At 41.0% G+C, this 25055-nt stretch overlaps 1 protein-coding gene across 1 annotated transcript in view; it reads right to left on the bottom strand.

Moving 5' to 3' along the window:
- si:ch211-186j3.6 (neural-cadherin) overlaps positions 1-25055 on the bottom strand; it is a 666499-nt gene that overhangs the window by 5045 nt on the left and 636399 nt on the right. Inside the window, 1 exon segment of the mRNA XM_056278708.1 lies at positions 23684-23928. Within this exon segment, the coding sequence (XP_056134683.1) occupies positions 23684-23928 (245 nt within the window).

The following is a 25055-nucleotide window of genomic DNA, read 5'->3' as shown; positions in this document are numbered from 1 at the left end:
AGTTCCAGCTCTCTCCAAATTGAGTACCAGTGCATCCCAACTTAGTTAGCCCATCAGAATCACCCTTGTTTCTTGTTTCCATTGATATCAACCTTTCAAATTTGATTTCAATTCAAACATGCACAATTTTGAACTTTCATTCTCTATCCTAAATTTTGTCCTTCGATGTGTGTGTGTGTGTGTATGTACACACACATCTACATGCACACATTTTATTTCTCTTTTCTTCTCACAAATCAAACCACAGAATCATGATTGAAAACGAAGGTTAGCATCGAATATTACCCCAAGACTCCTATCAGCCTGCTTAAGACTATTTGACAGACCACCAAGATTAGTACCAAAAGGGCTGATGGAGTTTGGGGGACCAAACAGAATGACCTCAGACTTATCATTAAATTTAAGAGAATTTTGGGACATCCGGGATCTATTGTCAGAGAGGCGAGTTGTGAGATTTGCTAGGTCGCTAGGATCTGTGGGTTTTAGTGGTATGTATAAATGAGTGTTGTCAGCATAAAAATGGCAAAACACGTCATGATTTTGAATAACCTCGCCAAGAGGGAGCATGTAGTATGTAGAAAACAAAAGTGGGCTAAGAAATTAGCCTTGAGGGACACCACAATTCAACTGAGCCATTGAGGAAGTAGTTATCCAGTGCAACAGAAAAAAGTTCTGCTGGAGAGGTATGAGCATAATAAACTAAGAGCCGAGCCCTTGATGCCTACCCAAGTCTCCAAGGGATGTAGGGAGGATAATGTGATCGACTGTGTCAAAGGTCTTAAGTCTAACAAAAACTAAAATCAAGCAGTTACCTCTGTCTGCAGTCAGTAGTAGGTCATTAGTAACCTTAACTACAATTGTCCCGGTACTATGAAGTGCTCTAAAACCAGAGTGGAAACTGTTAAACACTATTAGTACTCATACAAGTTATCAACTGAGATAAAATTACTTCCTCTGGAACCTTAGATAAAAAAGACAATTTGAAGATTGGTCTGTAGTTACTTAAGGACAGGGGATCCAAATTAGGTTTCTTTAGCAATGGGTGAATAATGGCATGCTTAAAACTGCCTGGAAAAGAAACAGAGGCCAGATAATTATTAAGAATTTGCAGAATAATGGGGCTAAAAGTGGAAAATACCTCTTTGAGCGGCTTTATGGGGATGATGTTGAAGATGCAGGCGTTCATATTACAGACTGTACTCTCTAACAAGGTAGACAATGCAAACTTCAAATGATAGAAAATGACTGTTTAACAGCTACCCGAGCTGTAGAATGACCAAGGTGGTCATTTTGACCGTTCTGGATTTTCAAAGTTTAATAGCTTTGTGGGGAAGAAAAAAAAGATACAGACCTGCCGCTCCCTGGATGCTCCTAAAATTGCATATATTTGCATTAAAATGAGTTTTAGATCAGTTGCACAAAAAAGGTATGATACGCGCTACCTAAAATGACCATGAGCGGTCAAAATGACTGTGCATAATTTGCCCGTCATCGTGTGCATCATTTCACTATTTATAATGTTTGCTGTTTGCGTCATTTCTTTCGCAGCGTTCATTGCTCTGTCTAAGAAACACACTAGCATTCTCCAGTGCACAGTACATCTCTACCTAGGAGACTCAAGAAGCCTATCCTCCAAGAACAACAGTCGGTCACTAACGGCTCCAACGACTCTCATGACCACTGAATAATGAAGTTGAAACTAACATCCCCAACGATCGTCGCTGCTAAACAAATGCAAACCAATAGTTCCGGTGGCAACGGGCCCGGCTGGACATCGGAGCACAGGAGAGCCACGCATATCGATAGCCCCGATAACGACGGGCGTGGCCAAACATCGGTACACAAAAGAGCCACTCACATCTATGGCTCTGTTAGCGACGGGCGTTGGTAAACATCGGGACACAAAGAGCCATGGACATCTATAGCTCTGACAACGACTCCAAGAGGATAGATACTGAGTCTCATCACCAGCCAGTCAGACTAGCTTGGTCTAGTCAGAAAGGCACGAACTGAGGAAGCCTCTTGGATGAGAGGCGAAACGTCTTCACGGATATATACCAAGTCCAGTTGCACTTGATTCAACTCCTTTGGATGGTTATAAGTCACTTTTTTTTTTTAGCTGTATACATGTGTGTTACCTGATGAAACCCATCAATACTGAACATAATTTCACCATCGGCCAATATAATTTCACCAAAATGCTCTCATTGAAAATAAATATTAGGGGATCATCAGTTAACACACAAACACACTAACACAGACGTAGCTTGGCATACACAAACACACAAATATACAAACAACTACATACACATATGCACATTTATTAAGGCTCGGCCTACACACACACAGCACTCAACATACACCGCACACTATTTATTATTATTGCTGCTTTATTTTGTCCTGTTTTGTTGTTATTTTATTACTATTGTGGCTGCAGTGATGAGGAGCTGAAACACAATAATTTTACCCTCTTGTACTTGTGTATTGAGATGTAACAAATAACGAATTTTGAATCTTCCATCCATCCATTATCTGAACCGCTTACCCTGCTCTCAGGGTCACGGGGATGCTGGAGCCAGCAGTCATTGGGCAGCAGGTGGGGAGACACCCCGGACAGGCCGCCAGGCCATCACAGGCCAACACACACACACACACACACACACAACCTACGGACAATTTAGTATGGCCACTTCACCTGACTTACGTACATGTCTTTGGACTGTGGGAGGAAACCAGAGCCCCCGAAGGAAACCCATGCAGACACGGGGAGAACATGCAAACTCCACACACAGGATGACCCGGGACGACCCACCAAGGCTGGACTACCCTGGGGCTCGAACCCAGGACCTTCTTGCTGTGAGATGCTAACCACTGTGCCACCGTACTGCCCAAATCTTGAAAATATATTTGTGCTGCCCTCCTTTGGTTGACATTTTCACTCTGGCAGCACTGCCGTCCCAGCCCCAACTGATAATGTGTATAATCCAGATGATTACAAGGTATTCTGATGCTGGTGGCCAGAAATTAAAAAAAAAAATCCCAACAAGGGTAAACAGATATTAAAAAAAATCCAAACAAGGGTTAAAAATATAAACTATCAGACAGATATATGTACATATGATATGTCCCCTTCTCCCCTTCAAGCATGTATTGGGGGAGCAACATAAACATGACAGCAAGCTGTATTTTCAACTTCCTGCCCTGCTGTTCCTCAACATTTTAGCCTGTTCTTTCCATCAGCACAGGTAAAATCTTGCAGTTTATTCATCACGTCATCGATGGCTATGAAAGCCTTTGTGTGTTGATAACCCCCCATTAAACAGCTCTTACTCTTAAGGACTCAGTAAGTATGGATTCATTTGGCCAGAGACGAACTGCACAGTATGAGAAGAAAAATCAATATTCATTTACTGTCAACTTCTCCCTCTAGAACTCTCAAGTCTAAAAGAGCTTTGAGATGGAAAAGTTTGAAGATGGTTGAAGGGTTTTAATGGTGTTGAACAAAAAAACAGGGACAGACATCGAGTGTTGGCAGGAAAGGTACTATACATGGCTGACTGAAGGGGTGGCCTTGTGTAACCCAGATCATATGAGGGATGATGAATACAAAAGCTAGACAGAGCATTCTGTACTGGATACATAGGTTGAAATGTATAGAAATACATCACAGAAAGATGAATCAGTTCATTTTGACACAACGTTTACTGACATAAACGTTTCATCACTCATCTAAGTGACCTCTTCAGTCTCAACTGAGATTGAACAGGTCACATAACTTTTTCACACTGGCCAAAAAATCCGTTAACATCTGCCTTTGGTCAAGGTAACATTGACCACCAAAGCCGGATGTTAGCGGGTTTCTTGGCCAGTGTGAAAGGGGTATTAGATGAGTGATGAAACATGAGACTGAAGAGGTCACTTAGATGAGTGATGAAATGTTTCTTTCAGTAAACCAGAGGTGGGCAATCTTATCCACTCCTGTAGTAAACGTTGTGTCCAGATGAACTGATTCAACTTTCTGTGATTTTCTTACCTGGGTTATTGAGCATGCATAAAGACATACAGAAATACATCAATATTAATGAACAGAAAGAACAATGTCTGTTTTGGCCAATCAGGAGCAAGCTAGCCTAGGCCCACTGCCACACTCAAAAGAAGACATTTTGTGATCTGTTCATCATCAGTAGCTTTAACATGCTGCTAACTGGAATTGTTCATTAGACAAATTGTTTGTACAAGTATGAATTTATAATAATTATGGATTACATTTATATAGCACTTTATCTTAACATCCAAAGTGCTTCACAGTGAAGGGGGAAAACTCACCTCAACCATCACCAATGTGTAGCACCCACCTGGGTGATGCACAGTGGCCATTTTGTGACAGAATGCTCACCACACATCAGCTTGAGGTGGAGAGGGAGGAATCATTGAGTGAATTACACAGGGCATCGGATGATTAGGTGGCCAGGTAGACAGCCAGGTTGGGAATTTTGCCACGACACCAGGTGACCCCGTACGTGCCGTGGGATCTTTAATGACCACAGTGAGTCAGAACCTCAGTTAAACATCTCACCCGAAGTGTCCCCGTCACTGCACTGGGATTTTTTGAAAAAAATTTTTTTTTTGTATATTAGGAAGAGAGCGAATACTGCCCCCTATTGGCCCATCAACACCACTTCCAGCAGCAACTCAAGTTTTCCTGAGAGGTCTCCCATCCAAATACAAGCAAAACCCACACCTGCTTAGCTTGTCATTCAGCAGAACCCGGGTATATGTTGTTATGGTAACAAACATCATGATGAAGACATCAGTGGGATTTTTTTTTGGATGCCCCCCCTCCCCCTTTTCCTCCTCAATTGTATCCGGCCAATTACCCCACTCTTCCGAGCCCTACCCAGCTGCGCTCCACCCCTCTGCCAAGCCGAGGAGGGCTGCAGACGACCACATGCCACCTCTGATACATGTGGAGTCGCCAGCCGCTTCTTTTCACCTGACAGTGAGTTTTGCCAGAGGGACGTAGTGCATGGGAGGATCATGCCACCCCCGCCCCCCCTCCAAGTTCCCCCTCCCCTCTGAACAGATGCCCCGACTGACCAGAGGAGGCGCTAGTGCAGTGACTAGAACACAAACCCACATCTGGTTTCCCACCCGCAGACACGGCAAATTGTGACTGTAGGGATGCCCGACCAAGCCGGAGATAACACGGGGATGCACACCGGCGATCCCTGTGTTGGTAGGAAACAGAATAGACCGCCATGCCACCTGGACACCCCATCAGTGGGATTCTATACAAGCTGTGGTAAATTGCTGCCGGCTGACATCAGATTTTCACTTGTCATTCTGAGTTTACATTTTGTGCATATTTGCCCATTTTCTTTCAAAGAATCAGTGAGAATACATATCCTTTTTGCATTATATAATATGAAAGGCATTATGGCCTTTTTGTTTAGAATGGCTAGTCGTTCATTTATCTTTTGCACTATCAAATAGCTCATACTGCAAAAAACAGAAAAAAGTGTTTTGCACAGAAAATGTACATATATATTAACCACATATGGCTCAGATAGATAGTTTGATACTTATATCTCACTAACCATGTTGGCAGGTAAGATTTTATTCTCTTCTTTTGCAGAATTATGGAGCTGTGACATCCCCAGCAAATGTGAAGATTCACTTTGTTATCACTTCACGGTGATAAAGGATATGATGTCATATTGTTAAAGGCAGGGTGCTACCATGCTAGTTAGCTATTGTCATCATGAAATATTAAAACCTCTTATTAAGTCACAGTAATGTTACCATCAAGCCCTGTCTTGTGGCTGACCTCTTTTATTTTTTATTTTTTTTAAATTTTGGTTCTATAATCCAGCAAAACATTTTGTAGAGCTCTGGATGGGACAGATGGATATGTAAAACCCCAGAAATGGCAGCCCATTCATTCTAGTGAGAGCTGTTCACCAAGTGTACGCAGCTGATGACAGACTTCTCCATTTTTGATTTTGTCTAGGTTATCAAAAGTGATTTCTATGATTTCTATCTACTGACTGAATTTGCGGGTCTTAGTTCACCATGGTTGAACGTTATGTGAAGGCGAAGGGGTGAAATTGCTTCACAAGTGGAAATGACTATTTCTTCATCCTTGGTGTGGTAATGAACAGAAGGTGAAGTGAATCATTACATGCTTTCTGTAAATATGAATACCCAATTAACCTTTGAATTAGCTGGCAAGTCTTCCCACCTGGAGTTGGAGAGGGACATTATCCTGAAATACTCCGAAGACCCCTATGATAACCAGCCAGGTCCTGCTACACTTTTTGGTGTGGTAGGCCCAAACATTACAAACAACATTTTTACATTCAGCCTATAGCACTCCGGCCATGCTTTTTCCAATCTGTCCTTTTCATAATTATCTAATCCCCCTTGCATATAGTATGTTCCTTTTTATTTAAACTGTAAAAGTATCAAAGACATTTAAGAATTTGAAATTGAGTGGAAACTGGTTTAAAAGGCTGTATGCAAGAAACATTTCTAAGTTGTATGATAAATGTAATTTGAGCAATCATTACTGATGCTAACAGGTAATTGTTACTATTGTATCTATACTGTTTCAATTATAATCTTTTATTTTTTTATTTTTGATATAAAGGCTGGCATACATTTCAGCTACAATTAGATCACTGTCTGAATCACAACATTTCACTTTGTTCCAGCAGTCGAACAGGTCCATCTTACAAAGGAGTCAGTCCTGGTTAATTTGGTTATTAATCCATTACAGATAATACACTTGGTGTTGGAGAGGCACTTAATCGTGACTCCCATAGCCACCTCTCAGCTCTCTGCTCTAACAAGCTAGCTTGGCAGCTGTGTTTGTTCCCAGGGTGCACCTTGACAATGGGGGGCTCAGGGCTTTCTGATTGAGTGATATCAGAGACTTCAAAAAAAAAAGAAAAAAAAAGCAGTCCCTGTTTGCCTTAAACTCAGCATCAGAGAGTGATCTGGGTTAGTACTATGAGGTTGGAATCACTTATTTATGAAGTGGGCCTCTGCTATAGCTACAGAATACAGACTCCAGGTCAGGCTCCATGAGTGCTCATTTACTTGGTTTGGAGAGAAATTTTACAGAGGAATAAAGTGCCAGAATGGAGATGGAAGCATGCACAGCATTGTTTATGAGGATGGGGCAGTGAGGATTGGGTTTACTGCTTGGATCAATACCTCTATACACTATATTTGGAGGGCAAAAACAAAAAAACAAAAAAAAAAACCCAAAAAACCCCCCCTCCAACTTATGACAATAGACTTTAAACAGAGATTGCAAATATGATGGGTGTCTCAGTGGCACGTGTATGGGGAAGTTTCCATCTTAGTATGTTGACACTCCGTTTGGATCTCCAAGCTACTGAGAAACGTGGGTGAGTGAGTGAGAAAGAGAGACCGCGGGAGTGAGTGTTTGTTTATTAGAAACAGAAGGCTGGTGGAGGTTCCATGGAGGGGTGAGCATGGATGATGGAGCTCAGAATGTTCAAGTTTGAATCTGCACTGTTCAAAGAGCCTCTCCAGGGGGTTTAGAGAGAGAAACTGAGAGAATTTGATCGGTGTTTCTCTGACAGTGTGTGTGCCAGAGAGAGGGAGAACGATTATGTGTTTATTTGTTTACACCCTTCCAAGGCCAAGGTCTCCTTGACCATTACTCTGTTTATTTGTGCTTTTTCCAATTCATGCACTCACTCTCTCACCTCCAATCACTTCCCCCTTTTTCTCTCTCTCTCTCTGTCACGCACACACACACACACACACACACACACACACACACACTCACAAGGCAACACCCATTTTCTATATCCCTTCCACAAAAGCTTGCATTCAATTATTATTGTGGGTTAAGTCGTATTTGGAATTTAATGCTATATAAATGTATTTGAATTTACATTATTTTTGAGAGAAGCTTTTTCAATTCTCACTAACACGAATTAGTTTAGGATACAGTTACAGATGGATTTAACTTAAAAACTGCTTAAAAAAAATAAACTCTAGTAAATATTTTTTCAATGTCCTAAAAGGATTACCGACTTAGCACTAAATAGCACTGGATTTTAAATTCATGGTACCTGCCCTTTAGGCCGGATGTAGAATCACTTTGCTTGCAGCTCTCTGAGGCACAGGCCGTGTTTAATTTATAAATCAGTCCTAGAACAAAAAAAAAAAGGGGGGGGCACGCCTTCTAACAATATCAAGTGACTAAACTATACTGAGGGCCAACATATCTAAGATGGGGGCAAAAAAGAAATCTACCATAAATGAAAAATCTCAATGTAACAGTCAATTAACAAGCAAATTCAGGTGCCAGAAAGCAGGAGTAAAATCACAAATTGGGCAGCACCACAGCGTTATGTGTGCAAGTGTGTGTAATGGAGTTTCCAGCCAGCCAATCAATATCCAGGCTGCCTTGCAGAAATAGGATCAATATCTATAAGTATGTCAACAGATGCCAATAAAAACGCCATAGATATTAGTCTCATCAAACTATGATTGTTCTTACTTTTGCTGGCCACATACATCTGTCTCTTATCACTCTTCTCTGCTCACTACCTCTCTCTAGCACCTCCCCTTATCCATTTTATGGTATTTCAACTCTACTTCACAGTTTGTTGAGCCTCACACAGACATTTTTTACAGGCCAGTGAGGTTACATGAGGAAATAGCAATTTGGAATAATTGTCACCTAGAAAAACAGACAGACAGGGCAGCTAATTGGTCATTTGTGTGATATTTCTGGAGTTATGAAAGGCATGGCTTTTTTCCCTACTGTGCCGATTTTCATTATTTCATCATTTCTTTATCCCTCTGTGTCTTCCTTTGTCATGCAGGGATTAAATTTTTGTCTGTGGATCACTATACTATCAGATAAAACATGTGAGCTACTCATTAGTGACTAGAAATGTAGTAAACCTTGGGAAACAATATATCATTCCTAAATGTGGTCCATCTACATTTTTTACACCTTCAGAATGTTTTCAAATGGTTCTAAGAATTCAAGGCCATGCAGCCTGTTCAGCATTTAAACTGATATTAAAACAGTTAGCTCAAAGATCATGAAAGATAGCAGCAGTTGACACTGCAAGGTTCTGCGAATGAGAGAAGTTATGTTCTAGTACATGTTTTGGAGTGGAGGTACTCATGCATAACAAGACTTTCCAGGACAGCTCTGATGTGGCACAGAGCGCATACATTTAACCTTATTATTACTGCCATGGTGATACAGAGTCAATTCAATGTTCTGTAACACATTTATCTATTTTTGAGCTTTCCCTTTTTTTGTTGCCCACTACTGCCTTTATTAATTGCAGAAAAGTTGTTTTGTGTGCATCTGTCCAAAAATCTGCAACCACGAAGATCATTAACCTTACTGACACCTATCTTGACACTGGTTACTGCATAGGTGTTTGTCCCCTCTAAATGCATGAAATCAACTCAAATTCAAATCACGTTGCCAGTGATGAGGTGTCAGCACCTTCCCCACTGCTGCCCAAAAAGTCATAGTTAAACCTTTAGAAATCTTTCAGAAAGTTTTAGAAATTGGTGTAATGCTGGACAAGGTCTTCAACGAGCTTGGTCTGTATAATCTGAAGTGTGTTGTGTGTGTGTGTGTGTGTGTGTGTACATATGCATAATTGTCCATCTATCTATTAATTACCATAGCACATACTACTTCCAACTAACGACACCAGGCTATCAGCACCTCATCATAGCCTCTTCATTAATTGGGATGACTTCTGAAGAATGGAAGCTGATGCCAATTAACCTGAGCTCAGCAACTCAGCACCACTCTATTAATGTTAATCACACAGTCCAATTCGCCAAGCGAAGCTCACTTCTCACAGGGTCAGCTGGTGTCTAACAAAATAATAAGGATAAGCATGTAAGCATGTGGTTTTAGGCAGAAAAAGATGAGGAGAAAAAAAAGGCATTTTAATGAAAGAAATATATGAACATGGGAACACATGAATGAATGAGACAGATGGAGGTTTGCATTTGCATTTACTCCAGCACTTGTGATCTTATGGTAAACTGAAATAAATGGGTGGAGGGTAAAGACAACAGAGAAGGAGCACTGTGTAATGGAGTTGGGTTAGTAATGGAGTTGGGTTAATAATCAACCCCACTGGGGGGGGGGGCAATCCATTAAAGATTTCACATGTGGTCATTGTCTAGAACAGCCCGGATAGGTTTTTAAAACCAGCAAAAACCATGGGGTCTAGGCTAGAGCCTTCAGTCATTCTGCCCCTCGCCTATGGAACTCTCTCCCGCAAGACATTCACAACATTGACTCTCTTTTAACCTTCACATCCCATCTCAAAACGTACCTTTTCAAACTGGCATATTCAGTCTGATCCATGCTTCATTGAGTTTTGCGCAGATGATGACATGACATGATATTACATTACATTACAATCGTTTAGCCGACACTTTTATCCAAAGCGACTTACAACAAGTGCATTTAATGTAGGAAATCAGGAGAACTACTAGTCATCAGAGGTCATAAGTGCATCTTCTCTCTAAACAAGCTTCTAAGAGCAAAACCAGTGTTAAAGTATAAGCGCAAGAAAGAGATTTTTTTTTAAATGAGTGAATACAATAAGTGCTAAGAGCAAGAAACAGGGTAGTAGTTCTTGAAGAGGTGAGTTTTCAACCTGCGCCGAAAGATGGGCAGTGACTCCGCTGTCCTGACCTCAGCGGGGAGTTCATTCTACCACTGTGGGGCCAAGACAGAAAAGAGCTGTGACCGGGTTGATCGGCAGCAGGGGCCTCTGAGCGACGGGGCAACCAGGCATCCCGAGGCAGCAGAGTGAAGTGGCCAGGCGGGGGTGTAGGGCTTGACCATGGCCTGGAGATAGGAAGGAGCTGTTCCTTTCACTGTCCTGTAGGCTAGCACCAGAGTCTTAAACTGGATGCGAGCAGCTACTGGCAGCCAGTGTAGGGACATGAGAAGGGGAGTTGTGTGGGAGAACTTAGGACAGTTGAACACCAGACGAGCTGCAGCTTTCTGAACAAGCTCCAGGGGTCTGATGGCTGATGCCGGGGCGCCAGCAAGGAGAGAGTTGCCGTAGTCCAGCCAGGAGAGGACCAGAGCCTGGATGAGCACCTGTGCTGTCTCGTCGGTGAGGAATGGGTGAATCCTCCTGATGTTATAGAGGAGAAATCTGCAGGAGCAAGCAACCGATGCAACGTTTGCAGCAAATGGCAACTGGTCCTCCAGGATCACACCCAGATTCCTCGCAGTCCAAGTTGGCGTCACCACGGTGTTGTCAATGGTGATGGCCAGGTCTCGGTGCGGGCAACCTTTCCCCAGGAGGAACACCAGCTCTGTCTTGTCCAGATTATACTGATCTGCTGTATGGTATACCTTTTTATTGTCTACCCTGCTTTGATTTGATTTTATTCTGATACAGTGCTGCTTGTTGTTTTTTTTTTTAACTGTGTCTGTAAGGTGTCCTTGAGTGCTCTGAAAGGCACCCACAAATAAAATGTATTATTCTTATTTTCAAAAACCCTATAGCAATGCTATAGGGTGAATAAATAAGAGAACCATCGGGTTCGACCCGCTTTTACTGAATATCTACATCCAGATAAAACTGATCTCATAACAGGACAATCAATCTGATACAATAAAATACAGCCAGATTCCTCCAAAAAACAACCTGGGTAAATTAACCTTTTTTATTTTATCCTCTGTTTTTTTTGGGGGGGGGGGTTCTCCCTTTTTCTCCCCAATTGTATCCAGCCAATTACTCCACTCTTCTGAGCTGTCCCGGTCACTGCTCCACGCCACCACATGCCTCCTCCGATTCATGTGGAGTTCCCAGTCGCTTCTTTTCACCCGATAGTGAGGAGTTTCACCAGGGGGACAGCATGTGGGAGGATCACATTATTCCCCCCAGTTCCCCCTCCCCACCAAACAGGCACCCCGACTGACCAGAGGAGGTGCTAATGCAGTGACCAGGACACATACCCACATCCGGCTTCCTACCCGCAGACATGGCCAATTGTGTCTGTAGGGACGGCTGACCAAGCTGTAGGTAACACGGGGATTTGAATCGGCGATCCCCATGTTGGCAGGCAATGGAATAGGCCACCATGCTACCTGGACATCCTGATTTTATCCTCTATGGGGAGTTAGACTGATGTGAGATCACAGATGGAGGATGAAAGCAAGAGCCCTACTTTCATCAAACAAAATGTGCGATGCAAAACGCAGTCAACATCATAGTGTGCAGTACGCTTATGTGTCAGATTTGAGAACGGGGAGGACTTTGTTATCTGCAGGTGTGGCCGGGGCTGGTGTTGAATGAACCAATTAAATCTCTTTTCTTTCACTTTAAAATAAGTGTGTGCACTGTGCTATGAGTGCTCTGTCAATTTGGTGTTGGAAGCAAGAAAGCGCAGCCTGGAGAAACTGATGTCTATGTGCAGGAAGTGCAGAATCACCTAGAAGATTTGAACCAGGTACATTATCAGTCAGAAACAACAGGATACACACACACACACACACACACACACACACACACACACACACACACACACACACACACACACACACACACACACACACACAAGAGGAGTGGGCTAAGGCCCAAATGACTTTGGGATATTGTGTCTAATCTCTGGTGAGCATTGAACACCCAAGAATAAATAGACCTGTCTTTCGCCTTCTTCCATTTAACAGATGAGTCGTTAGTCGTGAGTCATAGTTAACCATTCATTGCCTTTCAGGGGGTAGTAAACGGTGCCTATATGGAAATATGCAGATTTATTGAAGTATGCCGTTGCTAGTTGAAGTATAGAAAGTTGCACAAAAAGCGAGCGCACCCTAGTGTGCTGTTAACCTGGTCCAAGTAGGTGTGGTGGATAGAATGAATTGAGGTAATTCATGATGCCAAAATTGCAGCGCACCACCCGATTGTTAATGACACACCGCTTACAGCGCCTCTCCGCCAACTTCAGCATGCGTTGAGTTACCAAAATACCAACCAGCGCAGCATGCAGAGAAAACATGATTGTACCTCAGGAAAATACCACCTCACCGGCGCCCACACGAAAACAGGACCTCGAGTCTTCTTTTTCTTCTGGTTATGAAAGATGGTAGGGCATATTCACTAGCAGACTCAACTGTCATTAGGGATGCCCCCCGAAACCCGGTTCTAAATGGGAACCGGTTCTAAATTAGTAAAAACCGGAGCATGTTTAAGATCCGACGTGTTCGGCTCTGCTATCGGTAGTCGGTAGGTACTCGAGAAATCATGGAGTGAGATTTATATTGTGGCAATTGTGTTTTTCGAGGAATTTAAACGTCGCGAACATAATCTTGTTTGCCGTTTTCTCCATCTCTCTGTCTCTCTCTCTTACTGCACGAGGGGCGGGGCTGTGCTGTGCTCCACACACTCGCTCACACACGCACAGACAGCTCTGCTCAAGGGCTCATCATGGCGGAGAGAACTAAACGTTCAAAAGTTTGGGTATATTTTTCAAAAGTCGATGACAACAACGCTCGTTGCCACAAGTGCAACAAATCATTTGCCAGTAAGGGTGGCAATACAAGCAATCTGTCGAAACATCTTATGTCGAAACATGGTATTAATCTGCAGAAATGCGGAGTTTTCCACTGCTTTGCTCATAGTGTTCCATCCACGTCCACTGCAGGTAAGCCGTATGAGCCATAGATACGGAGTTAGCTAGGCTAATAACGAATTATTACGAATAGGCCAATAAATAAAATATAATTGCTTAGCTAATTGTTTAGCTACAAATATATAAGCCATAGATACGGAGTTAGCTAGGCTAATAGCCGGGGACACTATAAGTCAGGAGAGATCACGACTCCTGCCGGAGAAGGCAGATATGTTGATTTTTCTGCAGAAGAACTGTTAGGATAATGTTCTAGGTTCTTGTTTGTTTGAACTTCCATTAGCCTTTTGCTGTAAAAATGTATTTTTAATATATATATTTTTTTCTTTATCTTTATCTACTTTAGTTTCTTATCTTATTTGTTGTTGTTGTTGAATGTTGATTATAAAGTCTATAATTCAGACGCATTTAAAACATTGCTGCTGCTGTTGCTGCTGAATAAATAATATTTGTTTATATTTATATAAAGTTATATAATAGAATAATAAAGCAATGTCGATTCTGTTCTTAATTAAGTGTCTTTTTTTTCTTGCATAATAATCAAAAAGAACCGATAAGAGTACCGATAAAGTACCGAACCGATAAGCAGTACCGATAAGAGTAGTAGTATCGATAAAATCCTAACGATACCCATCCCTAACTGTCATACAGCGTAAGAATGACTTATGGAAGAAGAAGATGGAAATTTGCATTATTTGCCCCTTAATAATAAAAAAAAAGATTAATTCAGACATACTCTACTCAGGTACAGTAAAGACATACTCTACTTGGGTACAGTAGTCATATTGTTATCTTTTCTTACATGAGTGATTTGAAAATAAGGTCTCATCTATTTCTGTTTTTAGCTGATTGAACCTCCAGCAAACTAAAACTCTTGTGAAAATCACTCACACATATTCTACGCGTGTGTGTGAGCAAGTATGTGTCTAAGGGTTAATGTGTAACTTCACAGCAATTTGCACTGATTTCCTTGGCAGCACCTTGAGTTTCAGTTCAAGTAAGTTTGAGAAAGTTTTCCCTTTCTTTTCAGATGGATGGATTTTGAGAGAATGAGCTTCTATAGAAGCCTTAGTTATGCTTGATCAATGAACATCTATATCTGATTGGCCACTGCACCTGCTGGTTTACTACAATGTATTTATTCAATCATTTTGCAATGATAAAAAAAAAGAGTTTGAATATGACCTCATGTTTTATGTTATTTTGATTATACACTGATTTTGTCAATTGTTGTACTTGCCCCTTCCCCTGGTCCTGTCTCTTAGTTATCTATAAATTTTCTTAATTTATTTTCACTGATTTCCTCACCGTCCTTTCTCACTTTCAGGTGGCCTCTATCATCCTTGCAGTGTGGCATTATAAATAAGATTTGTTCCTTAACGGCCAAATAAATAAAAATCAAGATTGACCACAGCTTTGATGTTTGTCTTTATGTTGATTTCTTGGTCAGGTCTCCCTTGTAAAATATATGCCTAATATTACTATTTATCTTAAAGCATATTCCTGTTCTCTAAATCTAATCTCATCTGTTTGGTAGCCTGGATAGGGCCAAAATGACCTAATCTAAAAGCATTCCAATGTCCACACCGTCTGACCCTGTGGCATTTCTGAAGAACATGTTCAACAGAAAAGTTCACACACACACACACACACACACACACACACACACACACACGCACACATTTTTTGTGGGCGGCAATTAGGTAATGATATAAGTGCTGATGGGCTCATGTGCTGATGCTACAAGTCTTAAAAAACCCCAAAACACTCAAAATCAGTTACACAAAGTTATCGTTTCTGTGCCATTTCAAGAAACAGCCTCACGTTCCACTGCATAAAAAGGGTCGGCCAACTTATCAATTAAAATGAATGATTCATCACTTGATGAATTCACTTTGCACTCATTACAGAATGGGACACAAACACAGAATACCAGCCAGCAGATTCGTGTGCAAGTCCTTTTCACTGACCGAAATTAAAACTGTAAGTCCATCCATCCATCCATCCATTATCCAAACCGCTTATCCTTACTAGGGTCGTGGGGATGCAGGACCCTATCCCAGCAGTTATTGAGCGGCAGGCGGGGAGATACCCTGGACAGGCCGCCAGACCATCACAGCCCCCCCCCACACACACACACCTAGGGACAATTTAGTATGGCCGATTCACCTGACCTACATGTCTTTGAACTGTGGGAGGACATTGGAGCACCCCGGAGGAAACCCATGCAGACACAGGGAGAACAAGCAAACTCCACACAGAGGACGACCCTCAAAGTTGGACTACCTCAGAGCCCGAACCCAGGACCTTCTTGGTGTGAGGTGACCGCGCTAACCACTGCAGCACAACCCCCCCCCCCAAAAAAAAACTGTGCCACCGTGCCATAACTGTAAGTCTGTTTATATATATAAAGAGAGCCAGAGAAAGACAGACAGACAGACAAAGGGGTGTTGGAGGGGGAGGGGTGTGTATATTTTGACTGACAAAGAAAAGGCGAGAACGTTGAATTAACAGTTGCAGGTCGATCTGAACATTCAGAACAGAGTTTGAGGAAGGAAATGATAAGCAGTGACAAAGAGAGAGAGAGATGAAAATGAGGAAGAGAGGGATATGGAGAGGCAGAGAAAGAGCAGGGCAATAGTAACATAGCTGTAAACATGCTCAACCAAGCAAATTAACAGAATACAAATTATGACTCACTTCACATAGTGGAAAACTGAATCAACATTAAAGCCAGGGGGGCTAAAAACTGGGGAATAGAGCTACTAATGTCTGTGAATGTTCTCATTCATCCAGGTCATGGTTATCCAAAGGCATTGAATCGAGTGCAACTGGACTTGGTATATATAGTATATATAGTATATAGAGCTACTAATATGTTGATTTTGGCCAGAGACAGATGATTGGAAACTGACTTTTTGTGGGCTTATACACAGCAACTCTACATACACCGGTGCTTTGTCCTAGATTTTTTTCTACAATTTTCGTTTACTGTATGTATTTTTCTCAGAATATTTCTGTTTTTCCATTTTCATATAAATTTTATTGATTTTTGTGTAAAATTTACTATTGTATATGAACAAAGTTTGATTAACTCATTGATTGCTAATATGGCTACTCCAGTGTTTTTTATTTTATATTGACAAGAAGATCACCACTTCGTCTGACCTGTCTCCCATTCATTAACAATGCAGCAGCTCCAACATCCATATTTACATGACATCATTAGGACTCTCATGTTTCTAGCTATGTGTGAGGCTTGGCCAAGTTCACCTATTGTCCAGGATTTAAGAGACATAAAATGACCAATAATGTCACATTGAGTGGATTTGTGATATAGTGTGGATAATAATCCTCTAAAAGTACATAGTCTTACATAGTACATAGTCTCTCACAAGCAGTGTATCATGAGAGCTGCAACTCTTTTTGTTCTTGCTATTAAAGCATTTGGATTCAGCACAAACAAAATGAAGCCCCGGGGGGGGGTAGCCCCTCTTTTTGCCACTATTTAAGTTTGATAATGGGAAACGCTCGATTGATTGAGCAGGGAATGCTTCACCGGCTGAAAATTACTACCAAAGCCTCAGTAGCATTGATCTCAATTTCAACAGGTTTGAGTAAACAGCATCTTGCGCACCTACAAATCAAGTAATTAACACTTAAAACACAGCTACGCCTTGGTAGGATCAAGGTCGGATGCTGCTTTTTATAGAGGCCCAGAAACATGGATGAAGGGGAGAGATGGAATAGTGATGAGAGGAAAGGAAGGAGGAGGAAGAGAAATTATCATTTGAACTGTATCCGTCTGGTGTATGGGAAAGTGCTCCCTGAATCACCAATGAGGATGAAGGTGGAGACAGCCAAACACCAACAGCACCGTGACATTGACACTGTGACATTCTCTCCTCTTTCTTACCTGTTTTCTAGTTCTGTTCTTTCGCTTGCTTGTGTTGTGTTGCAGCATTTGCTTTTGTAATCCCTTTCTGCTCCATCTTGTTTTTCCTCTGCATCTTGTTTTATTCTGTTTATTCTATTCCTCTCATCTGTTTTCCTCTGTTGTACCACACTCTTTTTCATACTGCTATCCCTGATTTCCTTCAATTAAAACTAGAGGAACATGTCATTGAACTGACAACTCCTTGTACAGGTATGAGTGTGCCTGAGGCAGTTTCTTAGCAGTAGATCTTATAGGAATATAAATGCAGACCTAAGAAGTACAAGGCGGGTGAATATTCAAGACAGAAGACACAGAGAGACAGATGAATGCCAACAACAAAGTGGGCTGGCAGTCAATGAAAAATCCATCTAGCCACCAGCCAGATTCAGTGCTTATGTAATGCAAATACAGATTCCTTACTAGGGTATTCTGGATGTACAGCAAATGTGTGATATTTTTTGTAGAAAGTTAAAAAAAAAGTATTGAACACCACTGGACTCACTACAAAACATTAGGGCCACCAACTCTCTTAAGAAAAATGACAAACCATGTACAAACTGTAAACTATGACCGTGAATGTGAACTATAGTATTGATTTAATCGATTAAAATCCAGTTTTGATTATTACATAGAGAATAGAGAGGAATAGACTACTTCATTAGAGATTTTTAAGACTCAAAAGGCACAGCTTGCACAAAATGATATATGCAATACCATGAATTTATTCCTAATATGTTTTTATACTTAGTGCTTATTTTTGGATTCATACCTAAAGTGCTTTTTTTTCTTTCCCCTCTGTGTATGGATTTTAAGCCCACTGTAATGGACATACCGATGATACCAATGGAGGTCCTGTAATAATGACATTAACCAGCAGCATCCAGGATGTTTATCCTTAATGAATTTGTTGTTTCCCCTCATTCTTACAAGTCAATGCATTTGAATAAATAAATAGATCAAGCACAAATTACCTCTTGTAAATTCGTAGCAAACCTGACAGGGGCAACCCAGGTTTAAGTGCCAAATCAGTAACGCAATAATGTGTTACACATGGTGGCAGGGAGATCATTTGAGAAGCTCTTACATATAAGCAGACCTGATTGGAAACGATGTCTTAGGGTCTGGGCAGCAACTTCAGAGAGATCGCAAAGATCCTTTATCCTGTATATAATGTCTCCCGGCATTTTCAAGTAAGAAGAATAGACAAATAAATAAATAAACTCTCACTTAACCACTTCAGCTTGGTACTGGAAAAAAAAACAAGACTGGAGTTCATTCTTTTTTACTTCCATTGCTACAAGACTAGATGAGAAATTACTTGCTAACTCAGGTAGATTTGACCAGAAACTAGTGCATACCTTTTACATATACAGGCAGATTCCTTTAATTTGAGTTCCACAAACAACGGTCTTAAAAATATTATTGAATCTATAACCATCTAAAGCCAACGGCTTAGACAGCATTCCAGCAAGATTTTTCAAGGATGTGGCAGATTGGATTTGTCCATATGTAACACATATCATAAATCTGTCTATTGAGTTGGGCAAGGTGCCACAAGAGATGAAACATGCTAGAGCAGTGCCACTGTTTAAGAGGGGCAGTAAGGTAGAGCCAGGGAACTACGGACCAGTCTCCATCTTAAGTATGTTTTCTAAGGTACTAGAAAAACATTTTCATGAGCAAATTAAGGATTACATCTATAAACAAAATCTTCTTTTTGACTATGTCAGGATTTAGAAAATCATATTCAACAGACACGTCTACTCTACAGATTTTATTGAAAAAAGAAACTGATCAGGGCAGATTCGCCGTATGATATTACTATACCTTCAAAAGGCTTTTGATACAGTGAAATATAATATCTTATAATATAAGTTGAGGTCCATCGGATTCTCTGAGAAGTATCTTGACTGGATAAAGTCATATCTCTCAGATAAAATACAGTTTGTTGATGTGAACGGGAATCTATCTGGGGCAAGGGAGGTCCGCTGTGGAGTACCACAGGGGAGTGTGCTGGGTCCACCTCTGTTCCTCCTTTACATCAATGACATGAGCTTAGCATGCGCCTGTCAGCTTTTCTTAAATGCCAATGACTCAGCATTAGTGGTCTCACATAAAGACAAAACTGTTGTTGAAAACATGCTCCGCTTGGAGCTGGAAAGCATCAGTTGTTAGTTGGCAGACAACAAATTGTCTTTATATCTGGGCAAAACTAAAGCAATTTTATTTGGCTCAAGACACAGAATCCATAATTCTCCGGTTCTTAGCATCTCAGCTCAAGGGACTGAAATAACTGTAAGAGTATGTGAATTATCTAGGCTATAAGCTGGACAGTGTAATGTCTAGTGAAAATATGGCACTACACATTTGAGAAACAGTTCACAATAAAATAAAGGTTTTATCCCAGAAATAAATACTTTTAGATGTATTAACCATGAACATACTGGGAAATGTTCTGGTCCAACGCAACTTTGATTTTGTTGGTACAGTAGGATCTCTAAAAATCTATGCAATAGATTAGAAACAGTGCAGAACAAGTTTATCAGTGAGATAACGAAACTGCCCTTACGGACCTACCTGATAGCCCAACATTTTAAAGAGCTTGGATGGCTCACTGTAGAGGGTAGAGTGGCCATGTTTAAGTTGAGGCTAGTTCCTGCACCCAATTATTTTAGACATTACTCCACATTTGTCAGTGACTCCGATAATTATAGGACCAGAGCTAGTGACACCGATGTGATAACCCATAGTTTGAAGACATTGATAGGAAAAAAAAAAACACTTTTGCTTACTCCGCAGCTGTTACTTGGAATGATCTACCAGCATCAATAGAAACCACAGTATCAAAACAGTTCAAATCGTCATTAAAAAAATATAATTTTTTAAAAAACTGGTGAGATAATCTGCATTTGTACATGAGTGTTTTTCCCCCCAATATATGCATTGTTATTTAATGTATGGATTGTTTATGTATTGTTTTGCTCTCAAGAGGACCACAGTGGAATAAGTTGTTGACTTTACTGTGTTTTCATCGACTGTTATTTAAATGTATGTGCGGGGCTTCATCTGAAGGAAAATGTACATGTATTATTTAACTTTCAAATAAATCCAATCCAATCCTTGCTTTGCAAACACTTAAGGAAAACACTTGAAACAAAGCAGGTAAAAAAGTAAAGAAAAATTACCAGCTAACAAGGTGTTCTTTGGATTCAAGGGTTATAAGATTATGAAATAAAAAAAAGAAGTCTTTAGGTGAATTTTACAGTTTTTCTCAATTGCTATTCCCAAACTAGTAACCTCATTCTAAAAAGTCAAAGAGCAATTCCCAAAACAGTAAAAGCATTTCTCATAACCCTAAACCACTAGTAGAACCTAAAACACTCAAGACCATATACATCAAAATGACATAAAGTCAGTCAATCACTACAGTGCTGTCATCAAAGGCATAGCACCCTTTGATCATTGGATAAAAACGGACACACAAAATGCCAAGTATTTGCATCAAAACCAGAGAGACTGCATATAGTGTGGCTGACAGTACAAACAACTGTTCCACACAGAAATGTGAAAGCAAAACACAATCGCAATTACCATCTCCTTATCAGGTGTGAATACTGTGCCTCTGTCACCAGTGATGTAGAAGTAGTATTCTGCAGTAAAAGTCTAAAACATACTGGATGAATTCATCGATAAAGTCGATGGATTCTTCAGTGCGGTTTGAAATTTTACAGTTTGGTCTGACCAAGTTTACAGGGATGCAGTCATGTGCAGTACTGTGCATGCGATGTGTTGTATGGTGTTGTGGTCAAACGTATAATCGAAGCCACAGAGGACTGGCTCAGATGAGGCTGCACCCTTTGACCTGCTTCGCAAGGATTTCATTTGAGATTACCTGACAACATCTTGGCCCTCCCATCCCTCTTCCCCGTCCTCTGTGTGCCCCTCTCCCCCTTGCCACACCAACAAGCATGGACACCTCTTCCTCTTGCAAAGATAGGTTCTGACACCTGCCTGGTGCTTCATTCTCACCAACACTGTGCATTAGAACGCTCATGATTATATGTGCTTGGAGTGTCACATGTAACAGGTTGCACCTGTGGGATGGGAATGACAGCATGTGTGCTCTTTTACATTTCAATCATTAGAAACTTACTGGGGAAGTGACTCACTGAAATCACACAATGATCATTGTACATTATATTTTGTAATTCAACGATTTAAGAGGGGGACATGTATATAGCTGACTGACAAAAGTACAATCTGTTTTGAATAGCATGTCATGATCCAATGACAATTGTCTAGGCAATAATAGCATTTAGTGTTTCCACAAAATGTGTTTTAGCATTTGCATTTTGTGTGAACACAATGCAAATTGAAATAGTGCTGTGGCCAATTGTGTCATTGCAGTGGGATTTTAAGGCTCTGTTCTGAGAACGAGGTCAATGTTTTGGGAAATGCATCGAAGTGAATGAGAAAAATTGCAATTCATAAAAAAATTCAATCTTTCCTTGACCTCACTTGATAACGTCACACAGATCAAGGAAAAGTTGCAAGGAAAACAGGGAAGTAACTTCTGGCGTGTCTTGGGGAAACTGGATGTCCTTTCCTACACAGCATCATTAAAGCCATCCTGTGTAGACATTAACGTTGCTGTTCAACTACACATTCACAAAGAATATGCTTACATAAAATGGGCTTACAGTCATTGCCCACATAAATTTCAAAGTGTCAAACAGTCCCTCAAACTTACGCAATTCCATGATCTGAATTTAGTGCCAACATTTTCACAGTGCTCTGTAATTTGCCATCTTAAACATTCTCTAAAATTGCAAAGCTCACATGCACTTTACATATTCATTACCTTGGCTGCTGTGTGATGTGTGAACCTCACTGCTTGCTGACACCTGCTGTCAAGAGCCTGGAGCTGAACTGACCATGATGATTAGAAATACATCGCTTTTGCCATCTTACAAGCACTAAAGATCAAGCAAAGCAATATCCACACATTTTACACAAAAGTGGAGGTAAAAGTGGAGGCTTTTACCTCAATTTTCAGACACCCAAAGAAAATACGAAACATGGATACTGGTCTCATAGAAAGGAACAAGTTGGGTCATGAAAATAATAGCCTAGATTATTTTATGTATAGGCCTATTTGAAAGTTTTACAGGATATTTTTGCGATCATTTGTTTGAACTATGCCTTTTAGATGCCTTTGGGCATCTTGGGCTCTACATAACACTGAATCAATGCAAACTGTTTACAACGCGCACAAGTAGGCTGTGTATTTTGGTTAATCAAACATGCCAATCTCCTGAACGGTTGTTTTCCATTTTGAGGCTCAATCAATCAATCAATCAATCAATCAATCAATCAATCAATCAATCAATCAATCAATCAATCAATCAATCAATCAATCAATCAAGTTGCATGTTTTATAGCGCTTTTCTAGCTGCAACAGCCACTCAAAGCGCTTTACAATTAATTAATTCACACAGGATATAAAAAAAGCTTTAAAATAGTGATAAATTGGGGAGGGGCGAAAAAAATGTGAGAAAATCCTGCGGAGATTGATGAAAACTATGAAAGTCCATTTTATTTTGGGCTAATCGGGATTAGAAAATGGACAACAGTACCTGCTCCATAGCCTGTAAACAAATACAAGTCTGACAATACACATAAGGGAAAAAAGAAAACAAAAATAAGGAATTAAGATATTGTGGAATATTCTCATATACAGTTATTACTTTAAATCCCACAGCAGAAGCATTATAGACAATATAGCATGGTTATCTCTATGGTCTCTCACTTTGCCACTGTGCCATCAGTAGCATGGTGGCACAGTAGCAAAGATTTATGAATGCTCCACCATATCACCTTCACCTCACTCTTGACATCAATGATTAATTAATGATTAACTATTTGTTGCAAAACCTCTTTTGCCTCGGGCTAGTTTGCTATCTCTGCCCAACCAGACACACACACACACACACATCTCCAACACTGACCCTCCTCAATCATCTCCCCACATGTACAGCAGGCTATAGTTGCAGTAGCTACCTAGCAGAGCCATGAAGCAGATGCAGATGGCGAAGAGTGAGCTGAAGCTAAGGCCCACATCTTCCCTGTAGATAGCCAGTGTGGTCTCGCAGTGGCGCCCCCTGTAGCCCTCTGGGCAGTGGCAGGTGAACTTGGAAGGCGACTGGGCCACGCAGGTGCCCCTGTGGCACGGCCGGGTGGCACAGAGGGTGTATACGCAGGATTTCCTGGTCCCATTCACACGGATAATATGGCCAGGGGGACACCTGCCAGAAAGAAGTGGGGAGGTAGAGGGTGGGGGGGGGGGTTGGGGTATGGGGATAATGTGAAAAGGAAGCAGTGAAGGGGAACAGAGGGAGCAGATTTTGATCAGAGACAAAGAAACACAAACAGAAAGAGGGGGGAGGAACAAGGGGAACAGCCAAAGAAAAATTTAGAAAATAAGTTAAATTACAGGTATTTTTGGTGCCGTCTGTAGCTATAAGGTTATTCTACAATTAAATGTGTAGTAGTACTATCAGCGGGGTCCTGAGTATTTATTAGTATGACTTTGGCCCATTACCTGTCGAAATGATTTAACCAAGACTCACAAGGTTTTAATTAACAAAGGCAATGTTAACTGGTGGTGCCTCCACTTAGTTTGGGTTTAATTCACACTAGGCATCATATATTATGATCAAATTCCTTTTCCCGTTTACTGTATTTAGTAATTTAACTACTGTTATACTGAGCAAATATAACATAAGTCTCTTTAAATGCAAAAGCACTGAATTTAGTGAAACTCAACAAAACACCTTATATTCCAGAAATATCTCCTAACAAAGATAAAGTAATGGCAGAAAAAATATTCCCCAGCCCTTATGAAATTTACCCTTAACATCTGTAATATCTCACTAACTACTCTACTATTGGGCCCATGTGCGTGCACACATGCGTGCGCGCGCGTGCGCGCACACACGCACACGCACACGCACACACACACACACACACACACACACACACTGTTTCTCTCTATAGTCCATCAAACACACATTGCAGGCCTGAGTCGTCGCTCACGATTGTGGAAGCCCAAAACTGTGTTAGTTGTTTCACTTGCACTAGCAAGCTACCAAACAAAATAAATGGGAAACGCGGACACGTTAGTCAGTACTCACAGACCAATGGAATGTTCTAGGAGGGGTAATGAGCAAGGAAGAGATGATGAAAGGGCCTGGAAAGACACAGGTGCAATGTCGGGAGTTACCAGCAAGGAGCAGTGACAACGATGCTCAATATCCTGCCAGGGGACTACTTTCCACCAAATCCAAGGAGGGTTTCCTCTTCCTCTGTCTTGTACAGATTAGAACAAGTCCCCAACCCGAGGTGTAACTCTGTGTTAACCGGAGTTTCAGAC

Source organism: Lampris incognitus, chromosome 4 (assembly GCF_029633865.1).
Source record: "Lampris incognitus isolate fLamInc1 chromosome 4, fLamInc1.hap2, whole genome shotgun sequence".
NCBI lineage: Eukaryota > Metazoa > Chordata > Actinopteri > Lampriformes > Lampridae > Lampris > Lampris incognitus.
Note: the sequence above shows the minus strand (reverse complement) of the source record. Positions and strands in the feature narration are given on the sequence as shown.